Below are 19,900 nucleotides of genomic sequence, written 5' to 3' on the forward strand. Positions count from 1 at the left end.
CCCGCCTGGCCACTCCCACCTCAGACCCCAGGATGCTGAAGGAGGGAAGGGCGGGGCATGTGGGCAGCAAGGTCCCTAAGTTTCCTGGAAGAGCCTTGTGAGGACCCCTCCCAGGGCTGTCTGGATCCCAAGGTAGGGGAGAAAGTGCCCCCTACCCCTTTGAGGCAGGAGGTGAAAAAAGGGGCAACCACACCCCAGACATCCTGCTCAGGCTTCTAGGTCTTTCTAGCTCTCACATCAGGAGCAGTGGGGTGAGTGGTTCATTGGTGGTGGGGTGTGGGCGTGTGCAATAACACATAGGAAGCGCTCTTTTTTTTTTTTTTTAAGATTTTATTTATTTGAGAGAAGGAGAGAGAACACAAGCAGGGAGGAGGGGCAGAGGGAGAGGGGGGAGCAGACTCCCTGATGAGCAAGGAGCCAGATGCTGGGGTGCTGGGGTCCATCCCAGGGCTCTGGGATCATGACCTGAGCCGAAGGCAGACGCTTCAGCTTAACTGGCTGAGCCACCCAGGTGCCCCAGCAAGTGCTCTTTTAAACTGCCCCAAGTAAGGCATCATTACTTACCATTGTTTGTGTCTTTTCGGTACCTTTGTGACTGAAAGGCTGAACCTCCAGAAACCCTCAAACCCTCAGAAACATGAGTCTTTAGGTTCACCTCATACAACTCCACTGTCTGTCTTTTTTTTTTTTTTAAAGATTTTATTTATTTATTAGACAGAGATCACAAGTAGGCAGAGAGGCAGGCAGAGAGAGGAGGAAGCAGGCTCCCCGCTGAGCAGAGAGCCCGATGTGGGGCTCGATCCCAGGACGCTGGGATCATGACCTGAGCCGAAGACAGCGGCTTTAACCCACTGAGCCACCCAGGCGCCCCTGAAGTACTAATTTTAAAGGCTGAGGCCTATATATAAAGCACTGGGAAAAAAAGTAGTGATAGTGGTTAGCTACTTTGTTGTCTAAGACTATAGTGCTAAGTAAAGATACTACAGTGATTCTGAAAGCACTGTAGGACCCATGCTCTATTGAACTCCATGGGTATCCCACTGTGAGGTCCCAGAATTTACTTGGTAAATTCTGCTAAGCCAGTGGTTCTCCAAGTGTGTTAGGGCTTAGATAGCCCCATCAGTACCACCTGGAAATCTGTTAGAGATGCAAATTCTTGGGTTTCACCCTAGATCCATTGAATCAGAAACACCAGTGAAGGGCTGGGCAGTGTGTTTTAACACACTCTTCCCTCGATTTTTGTCACATGGGTTTGGGGACTAATCTGTTTGCAGATGCAGTAGTTGCTTATAAAACCTGATGTATTATTCTGTGTCCAGCAGCTCCGTTCATGGGAAGTGGTTCTCTCTACCTACTGACAGGGCACACTGCACTCACTCTGATGACCTGTAAACACAGGGGATCCTACACAGATAATGACACTGTAAGAAAGCTTAAGTGTTAGCATTTAGACAAAGAACCAAAAAACTGTACCAAAAGAGATGAACCAATGAACCAGAGTTCATTGTGATCCACTCCTTCCTCGCTCTTCCTTCCCTGGCACCACTGAAGTCCACAATGGAGGGAGAGTTGTAGGACAGCGCTACAGACTGTGTCCACTCTCCCCTCCCCCAACCAAGTTCATATGTTAAACTCTAATACCCAGTGTGAGGGTATCTGGAGGCAAGGCCTCTAGAAAGTGATTGGGTCATAAGGGTGCCACCCTCATGGGTGGAACTGGGTTAGTGTCTTTATTAAAGAAGTCGCAGAGGACTCCCATGTCCCTTCCACCACGTAAGCGCTGTCCACGAACCAAGAAGTGGGCCCTCACTGGAGACCAACTGTGCCGGCTCCTTGATTTTGGACTTCCCAGCCTCCAGAAATGTTAGAAATGAACTTCTGTTGTTTATAAGGCATTCAGTCTATGGTATTCTGTTATAGCAGCCCCAACAGATTAAGACAGACAACTATTGCACAGTCTGGTTTTTGCTTTCTTCATATCTCAGGATAGTAGTTAATGGACCATATGGAGATAAGATGCTGACCTCACTAAGGATACTTATACTCCAAATGGACTGCCGAGAGTCCTTTAAGAAGTACCCCTTCCTGGGGCACCTGGATAGCTTAGTCATTGGGCGTCTGCCTTCGGCTCAGGTCATATTCCCAGGGTCCTGGGATCAAGCCCCACATCGGGCTCCCTGCTCAGCAGGGTGCCTGCTTCTCCCTCTCCCACTCCCCCCTGCCTGTGTTCCCTCTTGCTGTGTCTCTCTGTTAAATTAAAAAAAAAAAAAAGGTAGTACCCCTTCCTAAGAGCATTGCTCTGGCCTGGCTTGCCTCCAGAACTGGGACCCACATTTTAGTTGTCCCAGATGTGGACTTAGTTTTTACTTTCCCATCTCTCACAGAATTCCTCCTTCTCCCCTGGGACAGTCCATCCCTCCATACCAATCCTGAAATACCATGTCTGAAATTAGTCCAAATCAGATTCCTAGGAGATGCAAAAATTTTTTATTTCAGTACGCATTTACAGCATTTATATATCCTGGTCTGGGGCAGGGGAAGGAGAGATGTCCATAGTTTTCCTTGTCCCCAAAAGAGGGTTAAGTCACCCTTCACTCCCAGTACAGACCCTCAGAAGCCCCAGATCCTGAGCTTCACACATCAGTATATAATGGTAGGGCTCACCCTGTTCCAAAAAAGCTCCAATGGCCTGCTCCCAGGAAGGCAAGCCTTCTGCTCTTTTGTCTCTTGTGCACCCATAAGGACACAAAATCCTTTTGTCTGGCCAGGCACGTGTTGGTGAACCCCAGGAGAATGTATCCAAGTCTCCATCTGTAGCAACTGTACTAGGCCTCGGATACCCCATTTTGGAGCGTCCCTGAGGTCAGTCGCTGGAGGTACTGCTGACGCAGAGGGGGCAACTGGGGATAGAGCTCAAAGCCTTCTGGGAGGGCAGAATTAGGGAGCTTATAGTGGAGAAGGTGCTGCCGGAGACCCTGCAAAAAGGGACGAAATTTTATAAAGTAGCTACTGAGTTCCTGTTGAGATCTCTGTCCCCCAAGACCTACTATCTCCCCCCATCCAGGATGTGCCCCATCCTACCTCATCAGCCAGCAGCCAGGTTTTCTGCAGCAGGCTTCTGCGGGAAGCCTTGACCTCCTCCTAGAGGCAGAACAGGGAGGGAGATGGCACTGGGCCCAGGGCTGGCACCCACCACTGCCCTCATCTAACCCTCATCTCCTCCCCAGCTGACCCGGAGGCAGCTCAGTCGCAGTCTCTCTTCCACCCTCTGGTGATGGGGATGTAACTTACTGAGCTCTTGGGGTCCTGGGAGAAGATGAAGCTGTTGACATGGGCCACGGCCACAGCATAGAGCACAGGGCACCAACGTGGACAGAGGACACCGGTAACCAGAGCCCGGAAGTAGAGCTGAAGGAGGGCCAGGTTGTCTTCGGGAGGCTCTGTATAGCACTCCAAGGACACAGGCAGCTGTGACAGGGGGAAAGAGGCATGCTGAGGGTGGGAATGTGTATGGAGGGACAACAGGGTAGAGGCCTGATGGTCACCTGAGCCAAATCGTGAGGCAGAGATAAGGTCCTGGACAGACATCCATTACTATCTAGCATAAGAACTGAGGTTAAAGACTAAAGAGCTGGGAAGCAGGGGAAACTGGGAAATGGGAAGCAGTAGTAAATTCTACTGCCTACCACTACTTGTTTAATCTGCTTAAAATTAAACTTTCAAAATGTCACATTCAACTGCTCAATTATATTATGAAACCTTTCTAAAGTTCCTTTTCTTTGGACCAGTAACTCTCTAAAAAAATCATTCTCAATTCCATGCAGAAATGATTATGAGAGGGGCACCTGGGTGGCTCACTCAGTACAGCATGCAATGCTTGATCTTGGGGTTGTGAGTTCGAGCCCTACATTGGGTGAAGAGATTATTTTAAAGAATAAAACCTCAAAAAAAAAAAAAAAGGGAGGGATGTCTGGATGGCTCAGTTGGTTAAGTGTCTGCCTTCAGCTCAGGTCATGATCCTAGGGTCCTGGGATCGAGTCCCACATGGGGCTCCTTGCTCCTTGCTCAGTGGGGAGTCTGCTTCTCCCTCTCTGGCTCCCCCTGCTTGTACTCTGACAAATAAATAAATAAAATCTTAAAAAAAAAAAAAAAGACATGATTATGAGAGAAAGAGATAAAGTTTATATCCCCCGGTGTTTATCATAGTGTTACTTCAAATAGCAAAAAATTAGAAACCACTGTCATGCCCACTAAGGGGTTCTGATAAAAGGAAGCACCTACACAATGGATTATAATGTAATAAAAAATGTTGATTTTTAAGAATATATAATGATTGGGAAATGCTTAATATATAATGTTCAATGAAAAGAACATTATGCAGGGATCCCAATTTTATAAAAATATATATGCACATATAAAGACTAAAGTAAAGAAATAAAAATCAAAAGTTACTACTGGGCAGTGGGATTATGGATGACCATAATGTTCTTTGAAAAAATTTTTTTTAAGATTTTATTTATTTATTTGACAGGGAGAGAACACAGCAAGAGGGAACACAAGCAGGGGGAGTGGGAGAAGGAGAAGCAGGCTTCCCGCTGAGCAGGGAGCTGGATCCAGGGCTCAGTCCCAGGACCCTGGGATCATGACCTGAGGCAAAGGCAGACGCTTAACAACTAAGCCACCCAGGTGCCCAATTCTTCTTCTTCTTTTTTTATTTTTTTAAAATTATTATTATTATTTTTAAATTTATTTATTTGACAGACAGAGATCACAAGTAGGCAGAGAGGCAGGCAGAGAGAGAGGAGGAAGCAGGCTCCCCGCTGAGCAGAGAGCCCGATGCGGGGCTCAATCCCAGGACCTTCAGATCATGACCTGAGCCAAAGGCAGAGGCTTTAACCCACTGAGCCACCCAGGTGCCCCATTCTTCTTCTTTTTTTAAAGATTTTACTTATTTGAGAGAGAGACAGAGTGCGCGCACTTGTGTGCGCAAGTAGCGGGGAGCCCAATGTGGGTCTTTTTTTTTTTTTAAGATTTTATTATTTATTTGACAGATCACAAGTAGGCAGAGAGGCAGGCAGAGAGAGGAAGGGAAGCAGGCTCCCTGCTGAGCAGAGAGCCTGATGCCAGGCTCGATTCCAGGACCCTGGGATCATGACCTGAGCTGAAGGCAGAGGCTTTAACCCACTGAGCCACCCAGGTGCCCCTATTTTTTTTTAATTCTTAAAACTATTTTAAGTTTTCAGGGCGCCTGTGTGGCTCAGTGGGTTGAGCCTCTGCCTTCGGCTCAGGTGGTGATCCCAGGGTCCTGGGATCGAGCCCCGCATTGGGCTCTCTGCTCAGCAGGGAGCCTGCTTCCTCCTCTCTCTCTCTGCCTGCTTCTCTGCCTACTTGTAATCTCTCTCAAATAAATAAAAATCTTTAAAAAATATATTTTAAGTTTTCTCTTTAGTTCTTTATATAAAAGACTTATTTTATATACATGTTAAATGTATTTATTAAAATATTTATATTTTAAGTTTACCAGAATAAGTTATAAAGAAAAAAACCCCAAACTTTAAGAAAGTTAACTCTCTACAGCTTATATAAGTTTAACCATTTAGCCTGATTTTTGAGGCTCTCTAAGACTTTATTAGGCTTGTTCCCAACAAGTTCCTAAACTGAAATCTGGCTCCTTCTCCTTCCCACCCTGTTATATTCTTTCCTTCTTTTTTTTTTTGGCTTTTTTGCTTTTGCTGATGGTGTTCCACTAGGGACATACTGTCCTTATCCCCAACATAAAATTCTACCCATCCTTCAGTTCCCAAGTCATCCCCTGCTTCTTCCCCAAAGCTTTCTCCTTATGGGAAGCCCACTTTGATCTTTTCCTTTCCTGAATCCTGACCTAACATCTAAAATGTGAATAACTTAGAACTCTGTTAGGTTTTACTATGTCTCTCATCTAGATTGTAGCACTGAGTAATGAGTTGTGGCTTGCTAATAATAACCAATACATCCTATATGCCAGATACCGTTAAAGCCTTTCCATGATTCTGTTAATCTCGTCAAAATCCCCCAGAAGGTAAGGAACCTGAGGACCACCAAAGCTCCCCACTGCTCAGGACTCCCTCCCAGGCCCAGCACAGGAAGGCCACAACAGGTTCTGCTGGCCTGAGAAAGTACCTGGGTCAGAGGCAGGCCCAGAGCTCGCAAGGCTCCCACATGCTCCCCAAAGAGGGCAAGGCGCAGAGCGACGCTGAACCGGCGCTGCAGGGGAAGGAGAACCAGGGCTCCAAAGAGGTGGTCCCCGTAAGAGACAGCCTCAAAGTGCTCCAGGAAGCTGGCATAGAGGTCAGGGAAAGATGCCAGGCCGGGAAGTGGGCAATCCAGCTTGAGGTCCAGCAGAACTTGAGGCTGGCAGAGCCGGGCCAGGAGCGCGGCCACCAGATGTTGTACTGGGGTCTCCCGGAATAGTTCACTGTCCACGAGGAACACACACATGAGCCGTGCCAGGCGGGCGGCGGGAGGCACAGCCCAGAGGGCCTGAGGGCGCCAGCTCTCCAGGACCAGCACCCACTGCAGAGCCCGCAGAGCCGTGCCTATAGTGTCAGCAGGAGGGAGTCCCGGGGCAGTGTCTGCAGCCTGGTGGTAGAGGTGGATCAGTGGCAGGAAAGGCCAGTCGGTGGGCAGCAGCGGCTCCTTCGGCACAGGGAGCAGCAGGCTGGGGACTCGCTGCAGCTCCCCTCGGTATGAGGCCTGCGAGGCTAGCAGGCTGGCTCGGGCCAGTGAGCAGTGGGTCAGGTAGCAGCTACGGATGCTGGGGAGGTCCTGGCAGGCCTGAGCCAGCAGAGCGCCTCGCCCACACCCCGAGTCCTTGCTGCTCCCTAAGGACAGCCGGTCAGAGAAGTCGGCTGCCTCCGGACCCCCTGATGCTCTTTCCCTGCAACAGAACCCAAAAGTCCAAAGTGACTGCTCGAACCACAGTGCTCTGGACACCATGCCAGCTCTCCAGGGCTTCCCAGAGGTTCCAGGTCAATCCTGCTCTTCCCTGTTCCCTAATCACTTTCTATGTAGTGCATGTAGTAGTTAAGAGGGTGGGCATCAGAGTCCGCTGCCTAGGGACAGGCTAATGGGGCTTCTCTGTGCCTCAGTTTCCTCACAGTAAAATGGGGATAACAGTACCTATCTCACAGTACAGGGAAAACACAAGAGAAGTACTTAAGAAGCGGCCAGGTACAGAGTAAGCACTCGATCCCCGTTAGCTGTTACGTGTGTATAGCTAGTTTATACACCACTTCTTAGCTGACCAGTCATACGGGAATCTCACTGTAATTCTCTAGCGTGGGTATCTTCATCCCACTTTACTGATGAGAAACAGAAGCTCTGACACAGAGAGCACAATCCACAGAAGAAAGGGGATTAAACCCAGAGCCCCTGGCTCCATATTCAGGGCTGCTTCATCAACACCCGCAGCAGCCTCTCAAAGGGCCGAGTTGATGTCACCAAGCCTGGACTCACGGGAGGAACTCCAGACGGAATACACAGCTCAGCAGGAGCTCATGGGCAAGGTGCTCACTTCCAGGCAGCAGTCGGCTCAGCAGGGCTAAGACCATACTGTGATGGAGCGTGGCGTTGATGGCCAGATCTGGCTGGACTGTTGCCTACGAACAGAGAAGCGGGGTGTGAGAGGGACAGAAGAGAGAGATGTGAGGACACGTGCACAGAGGATAGCTGCCCAGATCCTAGGCATGTCTGGAGTAGAGGAGGGTGTGCATGGACTGCCAGAAGCAGCACAGGCTCCAAAGAAGGTGGCGAGGGGTGGTGGTTAATGGGAGGTTGGGGGGAAGGACAGCGGTACGGGGGATTGGGCTGTACCTACCACTTTCTGCGCCAGGATGAGTGCCAGGTACTGCAGGTGGTACTCGTGGCGCAAAGCCCACGCAGAGAAGGGCGTGAGGTGTGGGGGGGCCATGGGAGCCAAACACTGGAGGAAGTAGTTCTGGAGTCCCGGGGTGGCCAATATGACAGCCAGCTAAGGAAAGCAAACTTGTTCAGTTCTGAAGGGGACTTTGATCTTTCCTGGGGTTCCTCAGGTGGCTGCCCCCTCCCCAGACAAACTCACAGAAATGGGGGCTGTCAGGAGAGACCTCCCTTCCCCCAGTGGTACCGTTTGTTCTGACTCTTCCTGTATAGCCCCTCCACGCCTCTCACCCCACCACCTGACCCCGAACCAGGTGCCTAGGTCTCACCTGGTCACACAGCCCCTTGTGGATCCGGGCCAAGGTGTTGAAAAGACAGAGAAGGGCAGTGAGGAACGGGAACGGTGAGGCTGAGCCAGCCAAACTGAGAGAGAGGCGGCCTCCTGTGCTGCCCAGTGACACGAGGCTGGGGAGAGCTTCAGGGGCCCGAACACAGAACTGCGGGTTGCAGAGAGGGGAGCAGTTCCTGGAAGTAGAATGAAGTAACTGACGGGGGCTCTGGCCTGATGTGTGCCAGGCCAGAAAAGAGCTGCTTGGTCTGCCACCAAGGCCAGCAGGAACCTGGCTATGTGGACCGGTACCCACACTCCTCAGAGCCCTCAAGTGCTGCCCGCTAGGGAGTCAGGTTTCCTTTGGCTGAGAGGTTCTATTTGGGATGGATGAGGGAGCTAGACCCAGGAGTCCCAAAGGGAGAGAAGCTGCCTCCTCCCCACTGCTCCCACTTCTCAACCACCCCCCCCACAGTACATACCCAAAAGTACATACTCCTTCCCCCTGCCCCCACTTCCCAACCTCCACCCCCACACACAGTACATACCCAAGAGAATCCCACAGGCTGCCCAGAGTGGGTGTGCGCAGCAAGGGTAACAGCAGGCTCTCTGACAGGCGCTCCATATCCTGTAGCCAATCCCCTGGGCATAGGCTTGGCTGGAGGACCAAGGAGCTCACTGAGCTAAGAGCCCAAGACACCCATTCTCCTAGACCCTGGGCCCCCAGGCCCAGCCTATTACTCTAAGAGCCCAAGAGTCAAGTGTTTGGAGGCTTCTGCCTTCTGACCCTCTGGAGAGAAAAGACCCTGAGTTTGTCCCAACACCCACTATCTTCCTCCAGGGAGACAGAGTTGCTGCTTAGGGGTCTCTGATCCCCACCAACACAGCTCCTTTGCAGCTCCAATGGACTTGGAGGAGGAAAAAGGAAGAAAGGTGGAAGGAAAAACATGGAGAGCAGGAAAAAGTGGAATGGGGAAGTAGAGGCGGAGAGGTGGAAACAGAGAGGGAGATGGAGGGTGGTGTGTAAAGACAGAGGCAGGCATGCAGGGCACAGAGGAAGGTGGGCAGGCCACACTCACCTGCTGGCTCCAGGCCTGGTAGTGTGCATCCAGGAAGAGCAGGCAGGCAGTGGGCACTGGGCCCAGAGCCTGCCACATCTCAGGTCTGGGCAGCAACTTCAAGGTCTGTCTTAGACAGGGCTCCACAAGAGGCTGGAGCCCGGACACCTGTGTCCAAGTGATCGAGGAAGGGGTGGCCGACACACTGGCCCCAGCACTGTCACTACAGGAATGCCAAAAGGGGTCACAGTGAAGGTCTGGATGCCTCGAGGCCCCCATAAACTCTACCCACCCTCTCCCTCTGGAGGAGTGCTTCTCTCCATTCTGGAGCTCAGAGCTATCTATAACCCACCTGCTGGGTTCAGGGGTGGTGCTGCTGGTGGCCAGGGTCAGCTGGGCAAGGAGAGTGAGCAAGGACGCAATCCGCTGCATGGACAAGGGCCGAGGGGGCTGTGTGCTGAGCTCCTCTGGCACGGCCTGCAGGGCCCGCATCAGCACTGGGTACAGCTCCCTGGGAGAGAACAGTTACTATCCGTCAGTGCATGAAGACCCTGCACGGGGAGACAGGAGACACAAGACAGGGCGCTCCCCCAGGGATCTGCAGGCTGGTTAAGGCGGTTCCGGAGGGAGAGGCCCCAGAGCTAGGTACTCATGGAAGGCTTCAGAGGGAAGGAAGGCTGGGGGCCGAAGGGAAGGAGGTAGACCTTCCAGGCTTCTTCCCAACAGGGGATTTAAATCGGATTTCACCAAGCTACTGAGGCTGTCGTACACAGAATGTGGTTACCTCAGCTTTGTTCTACTGTCCCCTGGCTAGTCCTGGCCCCCAGGCTTCCTTCGTTCCTCCCAGAATCCCCTCCTCCTCATTCTCAGCGTCCCTCTGAGCTGGACTCATTGAGCAGGGCTGGGCCATCAGATTAGGCCCGAGTGCACAACTGGAGGGGTCTATAAGGGAGCCTCCTCCCATCTCTCCTCACCTGTAAAGGTCAGCACCTTGGCCATAGGAGGCAGCCACAGCCCACAGACGGAAGGCCTCAATGCTCAGAGCCTCAGCTTCCTCTGGGGGCAAGGCCATTTCCTGGGGAGCCTCTGCTAGAAAGCGGCTCAGGCGGCTCGGGAGATCAAAGCTGCTCAGCTGAGGGCGAGAGGGCAGAGTCTGGCATCCCATTCAGCTGCGGGCCCAAGCAGCCCCAGGTTCTCTTGCTATGGCGATGGGCTCAATTCAGCCCTGTTCCAGGCCCCTCTTCGGGGTCTTCGCTCTGGGCCAGGATGAAACTACCTCAGCCATCCCACCCTCCCCTCCTTCTTTCTAGCAAGCACTTGCTAGACACCTTTTCTAGGGCAACTTGGCTATGGGTGATGGCTGCCCATCTCTACGTGGCTCTCCTGGTCAGGGAAGAGGGAGCCCTTTAGGTAACGAAAGTATAGTGGGCCTAGAGAATACAGTAGACTCCAAGTGACTAGGTTTCCGGCTGGTGGTCCCTGTTGCATTTCAGAGCAACTGGATCAGAGGTGAAGAAGATGGCATGAGCTAGTTACCCAGAGCCCAGAGGCCATGCTTAGCCCCAGCCCAGCCCTGTCATCAGCCCCTCATCTCTGGACCTTCGTCCTGCTCACCAGTCGGGCAGCGATGTTCCTACCAGCCGAGGCCAGGACACGAAGCAGTTTCATGGCAGCGGCACAGGGCACTCTGTGTAGGCTGGCGGCAGGCCCCGCTCCCACGGGGGACCAGCTGGTGGGCAGGAACTCCCGAACCACGGTCTCTATTAGCCGAGGGCACTCTAGGACCTGTGGAGAACAGGAAGAAAAGGGAGACAGGGAGGCTGAGGGTCAGGCCCAGGCCCAGCTAGGCTCTTTGCCCATTCCCCATCTCCTCTCCTTTCTCACCCTTGTGGCTGACTCCAGGGAATGCCGGGCCAGACGGATCAGCACAGCTAGGGTGTCAAGGACCACAGAAGGTGCTGGGCAGGTGACCTCTAGCAAGTAGCGCAGCCGAGGCAGCAGGTTGGTAGCCAGAAGCCCCTGGTGATCAGAGATAAACCCAGTGCCACACACAGCTGGGCCCCAAGCCCCGATGACTGTTCTTGCCCAAGATGTGCTTGCCCTGTGGGGGCGCTGATGTGGAGCAGTCTGTTGAGTGTCCAACTCTTGACTTCAGGTCATGAACTCAGGGTTGTGGGATCGAGCCCCATGTTGGGCTCTCCTCTGGTCATGGAGCCTGCTTGGATTCTCTCTTTCTGCACCACCCCCCCATCCCCAAAAGACGTGCTCGCCCTCAAGGTTGGGGGACAGGTGTAGCTGCCCAGCATCTTTACCTTGATGACATCGTGTCGAGCCAGGTCAGATGGAGGCCGCTTTCCTTGCTCAGGGCTCTTCCTTTTTACTTTCTCTGCTGGAGGCTCTTCATCTTCATCCTCATCGTCCTCGTCTTCCTGGCTGGGCATCAGAGGGAACACCAAAGCTCCACGGTACCAGGAGAAGGTGCTGTCAAGGAGCTCCTGCCGTAGGGAAGAAAAGGGGGTGGGAAGACCCAAAAGGGCCCAGGAGTAGTCAGCAGAAGACTTGCACTAAGAACAGAAAGACAAGGCTGTTGGGTATAGGGGCTCTGAGGAGAAGACAATGCCGCTGCCATCCCCTTCTCTGCTCTGCTGGGCAAAGCCTTTGCAGTGAGGGTGTGTGCAGGAGCAGGGGGTAGGGACCGTCATGCCTCCAAGCTCCGTGTCTATCCCCGTGTACCTCATCTCCAGAAGCCACCAGCAGAGCCCGAAGAGCCCGGATGGCAGCTGCAATGACCCCATCCACTCTGTCATCCAGGGAGAAGCGCAGCAGGAAGAGGAAACCAGCATCCAAAAGGAGGCGCAGGACACTGCCCACTAGCCGGTCTCCGAACTCACCAGCTTGGGCCTGGGGGGCAGGGGAAAACCTGGCTGAAGATGCTGAAGTTATAGAGTCTTTGTCCTAAGCCCTACACTTGCCCACCGATGACCCTGGGTTTGTCCCATTCCCAGTCTGCCCCAGGGAGAGCTGCTATATGGGCTCCTGGGGTCGAATGAAAAGGAGGTGGGGAAGTCTGAGGTCGGGGTGGGGGGCAAGGCATGGGGGCAGGCAGGACCGGGCAGGCAATCCACTCACCCTGCTGACGACCTGGGCCAACACGTGCAGCGCTAATGCTCTCTGCTGGGACACCTGGCTGCGCGTCAGGTGGAAGAGCTCCTGCAAGGAGTACCCTGCTCTCTGGGGCAGGGACAAGATGTCAGAAGAAGCCAACCCACGGGGCAGCAACCCCCAACCAATAAACAGAAACCCCTATATTCCCAGGCATTGCGTTAGTTGTCAAGGGGAAGACAAAGTTAAGTGAGTGGTTATCTCTTGCCTCTTCTCTCCATGGAGAGAAACTGGTAAAGAAGGTAAGATTTGCACACAAGTAATCACAGCATAAAGCAGACAGGGAGAAATGCAACAATCTGTGTTTAATTTGCAACAAAAGAATAGGAGAGAGAGAAAGCGGGGATGTGGGGGTGCCTGGGTGGCTCAGTGGGTTAAAGCTTCTGCCTTCAGCTCAGGTCATGATCCCGGAGTCCTGGGATCCAGCCCTGCATCGGACTCTCTGCTCAGCAGGGTGCCAGCTTCCTCCTCTCTCTGCCTGCCTCTCTGCCTACTTGTGATCTCTGTCTGTCAAATGAATGAATAAAATCTTTTAAAAAAAGGGGGGGGGGGAGAATGTGGAAAAGTGGTGCGGTCTCAGTGGGTAGAGGGAGCTTCCATTGCCTGCAGCCCTGAGCCTGGAGGTCCCTGAGTACACCCTGTTTGCGGGGGAGAGAGCACCACAGCAGTGAGGCGGGAGTGAGAAGGCAGAGCTAGAGGGTCAGCAGGGAGACACTGTCAAAGGGCTGCCTCACCAGGCTAACGAGCCAAGACTATTCCATGGGCAGAAGGGAGCCAGGAAACTTTCCAAGGCAAGGTATGGCCTGGGCTGGCCCAGAGGGAATCAGTATGGCAGCCCCGTGAGGGCTGGATGGGAAGACATGTCGACCGAACAGATAAGAGGGAGCAAGCCCCTTCTGTAGAAAGCACCAGGGGAGGTGACAGACATAAAACTGGCAAGTTCAGGCAAGACTGGAATGTGAAGGGAAGAGGAGAAACATTTTGAGCTTAAGAACCTACGGACAGCAAGGCCATGAAATGCAACAGGCTACAGAGAAGGCCCAAGGCAACTGACCAGAGGTCCTCTTCCATACGGCTGATAAAGGCACTTGCTGAGAGCTGCCCAGTCCTCCCTGGGCCCATGCCTCACCTCTGCCTCTTCTCCATGGTGGTGCAGCCCCAGATGGGTGGGCAGGTCCACATCGGGGGCCAGGAGCTCTCCCTGAAGATTAAATCGGGCTTGCATCCTCTAATGGGAAGAGAAAGAAGACTGTAGGCTGGGAACACAGCAACTTCCCTACACCCACTCCTCACCTTTCATCCCAGGCCTCCAGTCTGACTCTACCCCTGAGTGGAAACGGGACTCCCTTGGCACCAGGGGACAGGCAGGGTGATGGGAGAGGAGGAGGAGTGCAAAGGAGACATACTCCTCAAGCTCCAGGGATTTGGAAAAGGGCCTGAGTTTGGGTGCAAGAGCATGGGGGAGAGAACAAGTGATGTGGTCCCAGTGGGTAGAGGTTCCATGGCCACTCCCAGCCTGCTCCCCGCCTCGTAGGCCGGCCGGCCCTCCTCACCTCCTGCGTCTGCTTCTTTCGGAGTGGAGGCAGATCCTGGGTCCAGTGCAGCTTCTCCAGCTCCACGGTGTCCATGTGCACCCATTCTTTGTGGGGGGTCACAGGCAGGGCCAGAGCTAGGAAGATGGGAGTGGAGCAATATTCCCTAAGGAGCTCAGCTCACTGATCCCCTGGGGTCCCAGCCATTACCCCGCAGCTGCCACACCTACCTCTGCCCAAGGGTCTGTCAGCCACTGCCTTTAACTAGAGTTAAGTGGCACAGCCCAGGGGCTGGAACTCCTGGGAATTGGGCAAATATCTCAGATATGGCAGAACACACCCAGGCCTGGGCTCTACCCTTTGCTGACCCCAAGTACTTCCTGGGAGGGGCAAGAGAAAGAGGAGGAGGTAAAGAAAAGGAGAGAGAGGGAGCAGAGGAGGGAGGACCATAAGGACCATATATATCAAGGAAAACACAGTTCTCCACTGCCTAGTACTGACCTTATTTTTTTTTTTTTAATTCATTTATTTGACAGAGATCACAGGTAGGCAGAGAGGCAGGCAGAGAGAGAGGAGGAAGCAGACTCCCTGCCGAGCAGAGAGCCTGATGTGGGGCTCGATCCCAGGACCCTGGGATCATGACATGAGCTGAAGGCAGAGGCTTTAACCCACTGAGCCACCCAGGTGCCCCTAGTACTGACCTTCTAAAGAAGCAGGGGAGTGGGGCACTGAGGGGCAGCGACCCTGCTTCTGTGGGGCAAGATACAGAAACACTCATCCGGGAAGCCCTCCTTTTTCTCCCCCAACCCTCACCTGACCTGCTCAGCTGGCCTGGAGCTCACTGAGCGGCAGGAGCTTCCTGGCTTTCATAATCTAATTTCTTCTTTTGTTAATCACTAATAAAATAATCCAGGTCCTGGGAAATGAGTGCTCCCACTGGCCTCTCTGCTTTAGGTCTGGCACGTTCGTAAGACCTGCGTCAGCCTCTTCTCCCATTGCCCCGGCCCTGCCATCTCCCCCCTCAGCACGGACAGCAGAGGCAGAAAACCGTGGGGTGGACAAAGCCGGAGCTGGGGTGGCTCCCATAAAGGTGGGTGGAGATGATCTGCTGGGGGAGGGTTCAGCTGTCACATCCTGCTGCCACTTACTGGGGGAGGGAGAGAAGGAGCAGTAACAGGACAAGAAAACAGGAAGCACAGGCAGGAAGAACATACACATCAGCAAATAAAGACTGATTTCCAGACAATAATGAATATTAATGTTAGATGTCCAAGGACAGAGAAGATTCTCTTTTCCCATCTGCCAGGCCTAGAAGAAGGGATACTCTCCTCTACTTTTATTCCCCCAAAGATGTCCCCTTTTGTCCAAACCTGGGGCTCCTGGATCCAGATCATCTTCCTGCCTGGGCTCACTTGCAAAAGTTGGCACAATGGGTTCCTCTCCAGTGACCTCAACAGAGTGTCCTCCTGACCTCTGCTCCTCTGTGGTCTTCTCTCCTGCTTGCTCATGGGTGAGGCTGGGAGACCTCAGGAAGGCGACCAAGCTGGGATCTAGAGGAAAGGATGGGAGAGTGAGTGGTGACAGATCCTTCCCAGGCTCCTGTAGACCTGAAACCTGCTGAACACTGCCTGTCTGCCAATGCCAAGGCCAAGACAAGCCCCTTCCCACATCTGACCTGAGCCCCCTGGGTTCTCCTGGGACCTCAATGACCCACACCTGTCACTAGGACCTACCCACCCACCCTTCTGTCCATTCTTCTCAGTCGTCTGGCCCACCCAGGTTCCTGCCCGCCCCCGTGCTTGGCCCCAGGTCAGAGGCCCAAGGGAAGTGGCTGTGGAATAAATGAATGAATGCTGACTATGGCCCAAGAGAAGGCATTTCAGGGAACCATTTCTCTCGCTTTGAACTAACTTATTTACACACAAATATTTACTGGAACCTAATCTATGTATGTTCTATGAAGGCACTAAGTATACAGTTTGGGACAAGCCCCACTCGGTGATACTGTGAGGGTGAACAGAAACCAGGAAGGTAGGGCGTCCTACGAACACGTCACAGCTGTGCCACAGAGGGCACAGCTATTACACAGCATACGTATCCTAGAGTAGTACAGCATACACAATATAGTCGTTCAGAGCAGGGCCTGTCAGACCCGAGACACCCGGGTTTACATCTCATCTGTGCTCCTTACCAGTCATGTGACCAGGGGAGAATTTCTTCAAGTTTTGAGGCTCAGGTCTTTTTCCTAAGTAAATGAAACTAGTATACTACCTACCTTCCAGGACCTATTTGAGGACAGAATGAAATAATGCATTCAGACACCCAGCAAAAGGTCTGGCCCTCTCAGCAGGCCTTCATCAGTGAGTGGTGGTCCCTTCCAAGACCCGGCCCGGCAGGAAGCCCGGCGTGCCATACCGAGCTGAGCCAGCAACTGCTGCTGCTCCCGCAGGATCTCCTCAGGGGCCATGGCGTGCAGTTTTGCTATATTCTCTTCATGGATGGTCTGGGCTTCCTGCTCAGCATTCTTGCTCCCGAGCCCCTTCCCGGTGACCAGATGGGGTCCCTGGAAGCCACGGCTACCCCAGGGAAGCTGGGAGCCCTGCTCCCGAGGTGTGAGTGCCTCACAGGAAGCAGCACCTGGAACAAGTGTATCATCAGTTTCACTGCCTTGCCCCAGCTGGGCCTTCTGGCCTTCTCCCCTAACCCCATTAGTCCTGGAGACAGATGAAGACCCCAGAGATTTCCCAGGCACAGAGCAGAGACATCCCTTTACCCACCCTCCCACCCCCCAGTAAGACAAACACAGGCTGGATTGAGTGGAGACCTCTCCACTCATTTTTCCCCTTTCTGAGGGATATTTCCCTAAGAAACATCCTACTTTCTGACTCTTTTCTTGGGTGTCCAGGTAGCCGTCTGCCTCCAGAAGCCTGCCCTCAGCTCTTTTGCCAATTAAATCATTAAAGGAATTCCACCCTACATCTTTATTTTACAGTCTCTGACAAACACCTCTGTCTCCTTCCTTTTGTCTAGGGTCGAATAATGGCCTGCATTTCCCCTGCACTTAAGATCCGGATGTAGACCCAAGCCACTGGTACTCAGTACTGTAAGTGGGGATAACATACAGCTTTCTCTTTAGATGGCTCAAATGCCATCTAAATACGCCTTCATATTTGACACAGGGTAGACTTATACCCTAAGGTGACTCTATGATTGTGTATTATAAAAAGGCCAAGCCCAAGTCTCTTTAAACCCAGCTTACCATCTGGTGGATCCAGGGTAGACACTTCTCTAACTGGTGGGACGCTAGTTTCAGACGCTCTCTTTGCTGCAATTTCTTGGGCAAAGATGCTTCTCTTACCAGATGTTGCAGACTTCCCCTATGGGGCAAGAAGAAAACTCAGAGGAGACTGATGGCTCACTACCCCCTTTTCTTCTCAACCTCTTTACACTAAGGCCACTAGAACAAAGAGATAAAACGACTTGCTTAGTCTCCAAGGATCACAACCCTAGTCCTCAGAAAAAGCAGGGCTCTACAGGAGGACAGGTCTTGAAGTCTGTCAAATTTGGGTTGGATTTCCGGTTCCTCTACCTATTAGATATGTGGTGTTGGACAAGTTACTTATCTTTTCAGGGTCTCAGTGTCCTCATCTGAAAAATGGGGATGATGTTACCTACCTTACAGGGTTGTTATGAGGATTAAGTAATGTGTATAAAGCACTTAGCATGGTGCTGCCTTAACAAGAGAAACTGCTTATCATTATTCAGATTATCTGCCTGAAGAAGAGGCACTATGAGGCTCACCTAATGTCTCCTAAATACCACCTAAGCACCTTGCCTACCTGTCTCTCCTGTGAGCGATGAAACACAGGAGGGAAAGCAACACCACTGGGCACAGGCAGGTTCACTGCCACTGAACTTGTATCTCGTTCCTGCAGCAACAAAGCACAATGTAGTGAAGATACTGAGATTTCCCCAGGCTGGACACTAACCCACTAGCCCCAATTCTGTATGACTCGGAATCTCTCTAGGGAGTTATGAATGCACCTTGCTTCTTTGGGTACAGTGATTCTAAAGCAGCTCCAAACTGACTGCAAGGGGATAAAATCCCACCTTTCTGAATCACCCTCTACTCATACGGCTCACCACACCCACCCAATATCCTCACTGCCCCAAGATGCCTCATCCTACTCAACCAGGGTGAGACGCACAATAATCTTAGTCAAGACGGCAGTGACGTGCTGATCATGCCTATTCAGCCTCTCTTCAGGGTCCTCATGTTCAGGCAGGGGGCAGCCGGGGCTGGGTCTAGCTCTCTTCGGGGGAGCAGGGACCAAAGCTGGGGGCGAATCTGGAAGGTCTGAGAAAGAAAAAACCCCGGATGTGAGGATAGTCATTCCTTCCCAGGAAGAGACAAAGGGCAGGAGGAAACCAAAGAAAGAAAGGCAGCTGCTGTGGGGTCCTGGCTCAAGCTGTGTCACCCTGGGCAAGATATTTAACCTCTGTGAACCTCAGTTTCTTCATATGTAAAATGGGGCTGTAGCAACAGAGGTTATGCAGTGTCTGAAATGATGGGGAAAAATCCAGCCACATCAGGAAGAGGGAGAGGACCCTGAGGCCACACCCTCTCTCCTTCTCAGCCTCACATCCACAGCCACTCACTGTCCAGTGTCACCACATCCCGACAGTCCTGCAGCAGAGGCTGGTCCAGGTTAGTGTTGCCACCTCCCCTACTTCCTTTCTTCACCAGTTGTACTGCTGGAGCTGCACCAGTTGCAAGAAACTGACTCTGGAAGCGCAGCAGGTCCACCTCTGACTCCCCTGGCTTTGGTCTCGACAGCATCTCCACACTCCAGCTGCTGCTCTCCTGCAGTTCTTTCCAGCACTGCTTTGGTGTGGGGACTGCCTTTCATTCAACCCTACAAACAATAAAGTTGATGGGCTCTCTGCAACTGAACCCTGACTCTCTTTATTGTGCATCAGAAAAGACACTTTTTGGGTTCACATCAACTCATTCCTTCTCATTCATACCTTATTGCCACTCCCTCCCTGTTTAGCCCTCCTTGATATCATCAGCCTAATAATATTTACAGCCAACTGAAGATTGTTTACAATCTGTGGATGATAAAAAGTCTCAGAAACAACTGTAGGGAATCTAAGAAAAATAACATCAGGAGCCAGGCAGATAGGGAATAATGATTCTGTATCAAACTAGAGAGACTACGCCTGGCCTAAAGGTGTTCAAATTATTAAACCAACCAACCAACCAACCCTTGAGCTATAAAATATAAAAGATCAACATATAAAAATCATCTGTATTCCTATTCACCAGCAAAATGAACAATCAAAAAACGAAATTAAAAAAACAATGTCATTTACAATCGCATCAAAAAGAGCAAAACACTTAGGAATAAATTTCACCAAAGAAGTACAAGACTTGTACACTGTCGGGCCCGACACCTGTCCCTAGGGGTCTGCGATCGCCGACATTTCTGGACCACCCGCATCAACAGAGAGATCACCGAGTCTCAAGTTTATGCAGCCTGAGGATGGAGGGCCGTGGCCGGGATCTCTACACCAAAGAGGCCGCGGCCACTCCAATGTAGAGCAAAGACACTCGGGGAGGCTCCCACAAAGGAACCGGATACCGTGTAGCCAGCCCTCAGCCGGGGAACTCTGAAGTCCGTCCCTCCAGCGTCGCTCCTTACTTACTCTAAGACTGCCTGGGCGCCGCCATCTTGCCCCGCAAGGGCCGCACATCCGCCGCCGCCAGATTCGAGCTTCCGCCCCGCACCCCAGCCACGCCTCTCGCTGGTCTGGCTCCACCCCCTCTGGGGTTTGCCGCTTGGCGCTTGGACACACACACACCCCCTTTAAAAAAAAAAAAGTTTATCTAGTTAAGTGAGCTCGACATCTATTCTATGTGG

The 19,900-nt window shown here is 52.3% G+C and overlaps 1 protein-coding gene across 1 annotated transcript; it reads right to left on the minus strand.

The window, feature by feature from the left end:
• Positions 1-2,460: 2,460 nt before the first annotated feature.
• Positions 2,461-19,729, minus strand: RPAP1 (RNA polymerase II associated protein 1). Its single transcript, XM_080809385.1, has 25 exons — positions 19,686-19,729; positions 18,636-18,892; positions 18,185-18,333; positions 17,816-17,905; positions 17,236-17,353; positions 16,392-16,613; positions 15,347-15,526; positions 13,998-14,113; positions 13,574-13,672; positions 12,412-12,513; positions 12,016-12,183; positions 11,595-11,777; positions 11,167-11,301; positions 10,897-11,067; positions 10,257-10,414; positions 9,635-9,793; positions 9,304-9,505; positions 8,773-8,882; positions 8,226-8,421; positions 7,856-8,008; positions 7,495-7,637; positions 6,160-6,916; positions 3,292-3,468; positions 3,082-3,141; positions 2,461-2,975 (listed from the first exon to the last, which is right to left on the minus strand). The coding sequence occupies exons 2-25, from the start codon at positions 18,814-18,816 to the stop codon at positions 2,826-2,828; spliced, it is 4,179 nt and encodes a 1,392-aa protein (XP_080665511.1). The 5' UTR covers positions 18,817-18,892; positions 19,686-19,729; the 3' UTR covers positions 2,461-2,825.
• Positions 19,730-19,900: the final 171 nt, after the last annotated feature.

Source organism: Martes martes (assembly GCF_963455335.1).
Source record: "Martes martes genome assembly, chromosome: 7".
Taxonomy (NCBI): domain Eukaryota; kingdom Metazoa; phylum Chordata; class Mammalia; order Carnivora; family Mustelidae; genus Martes; species Martes martes.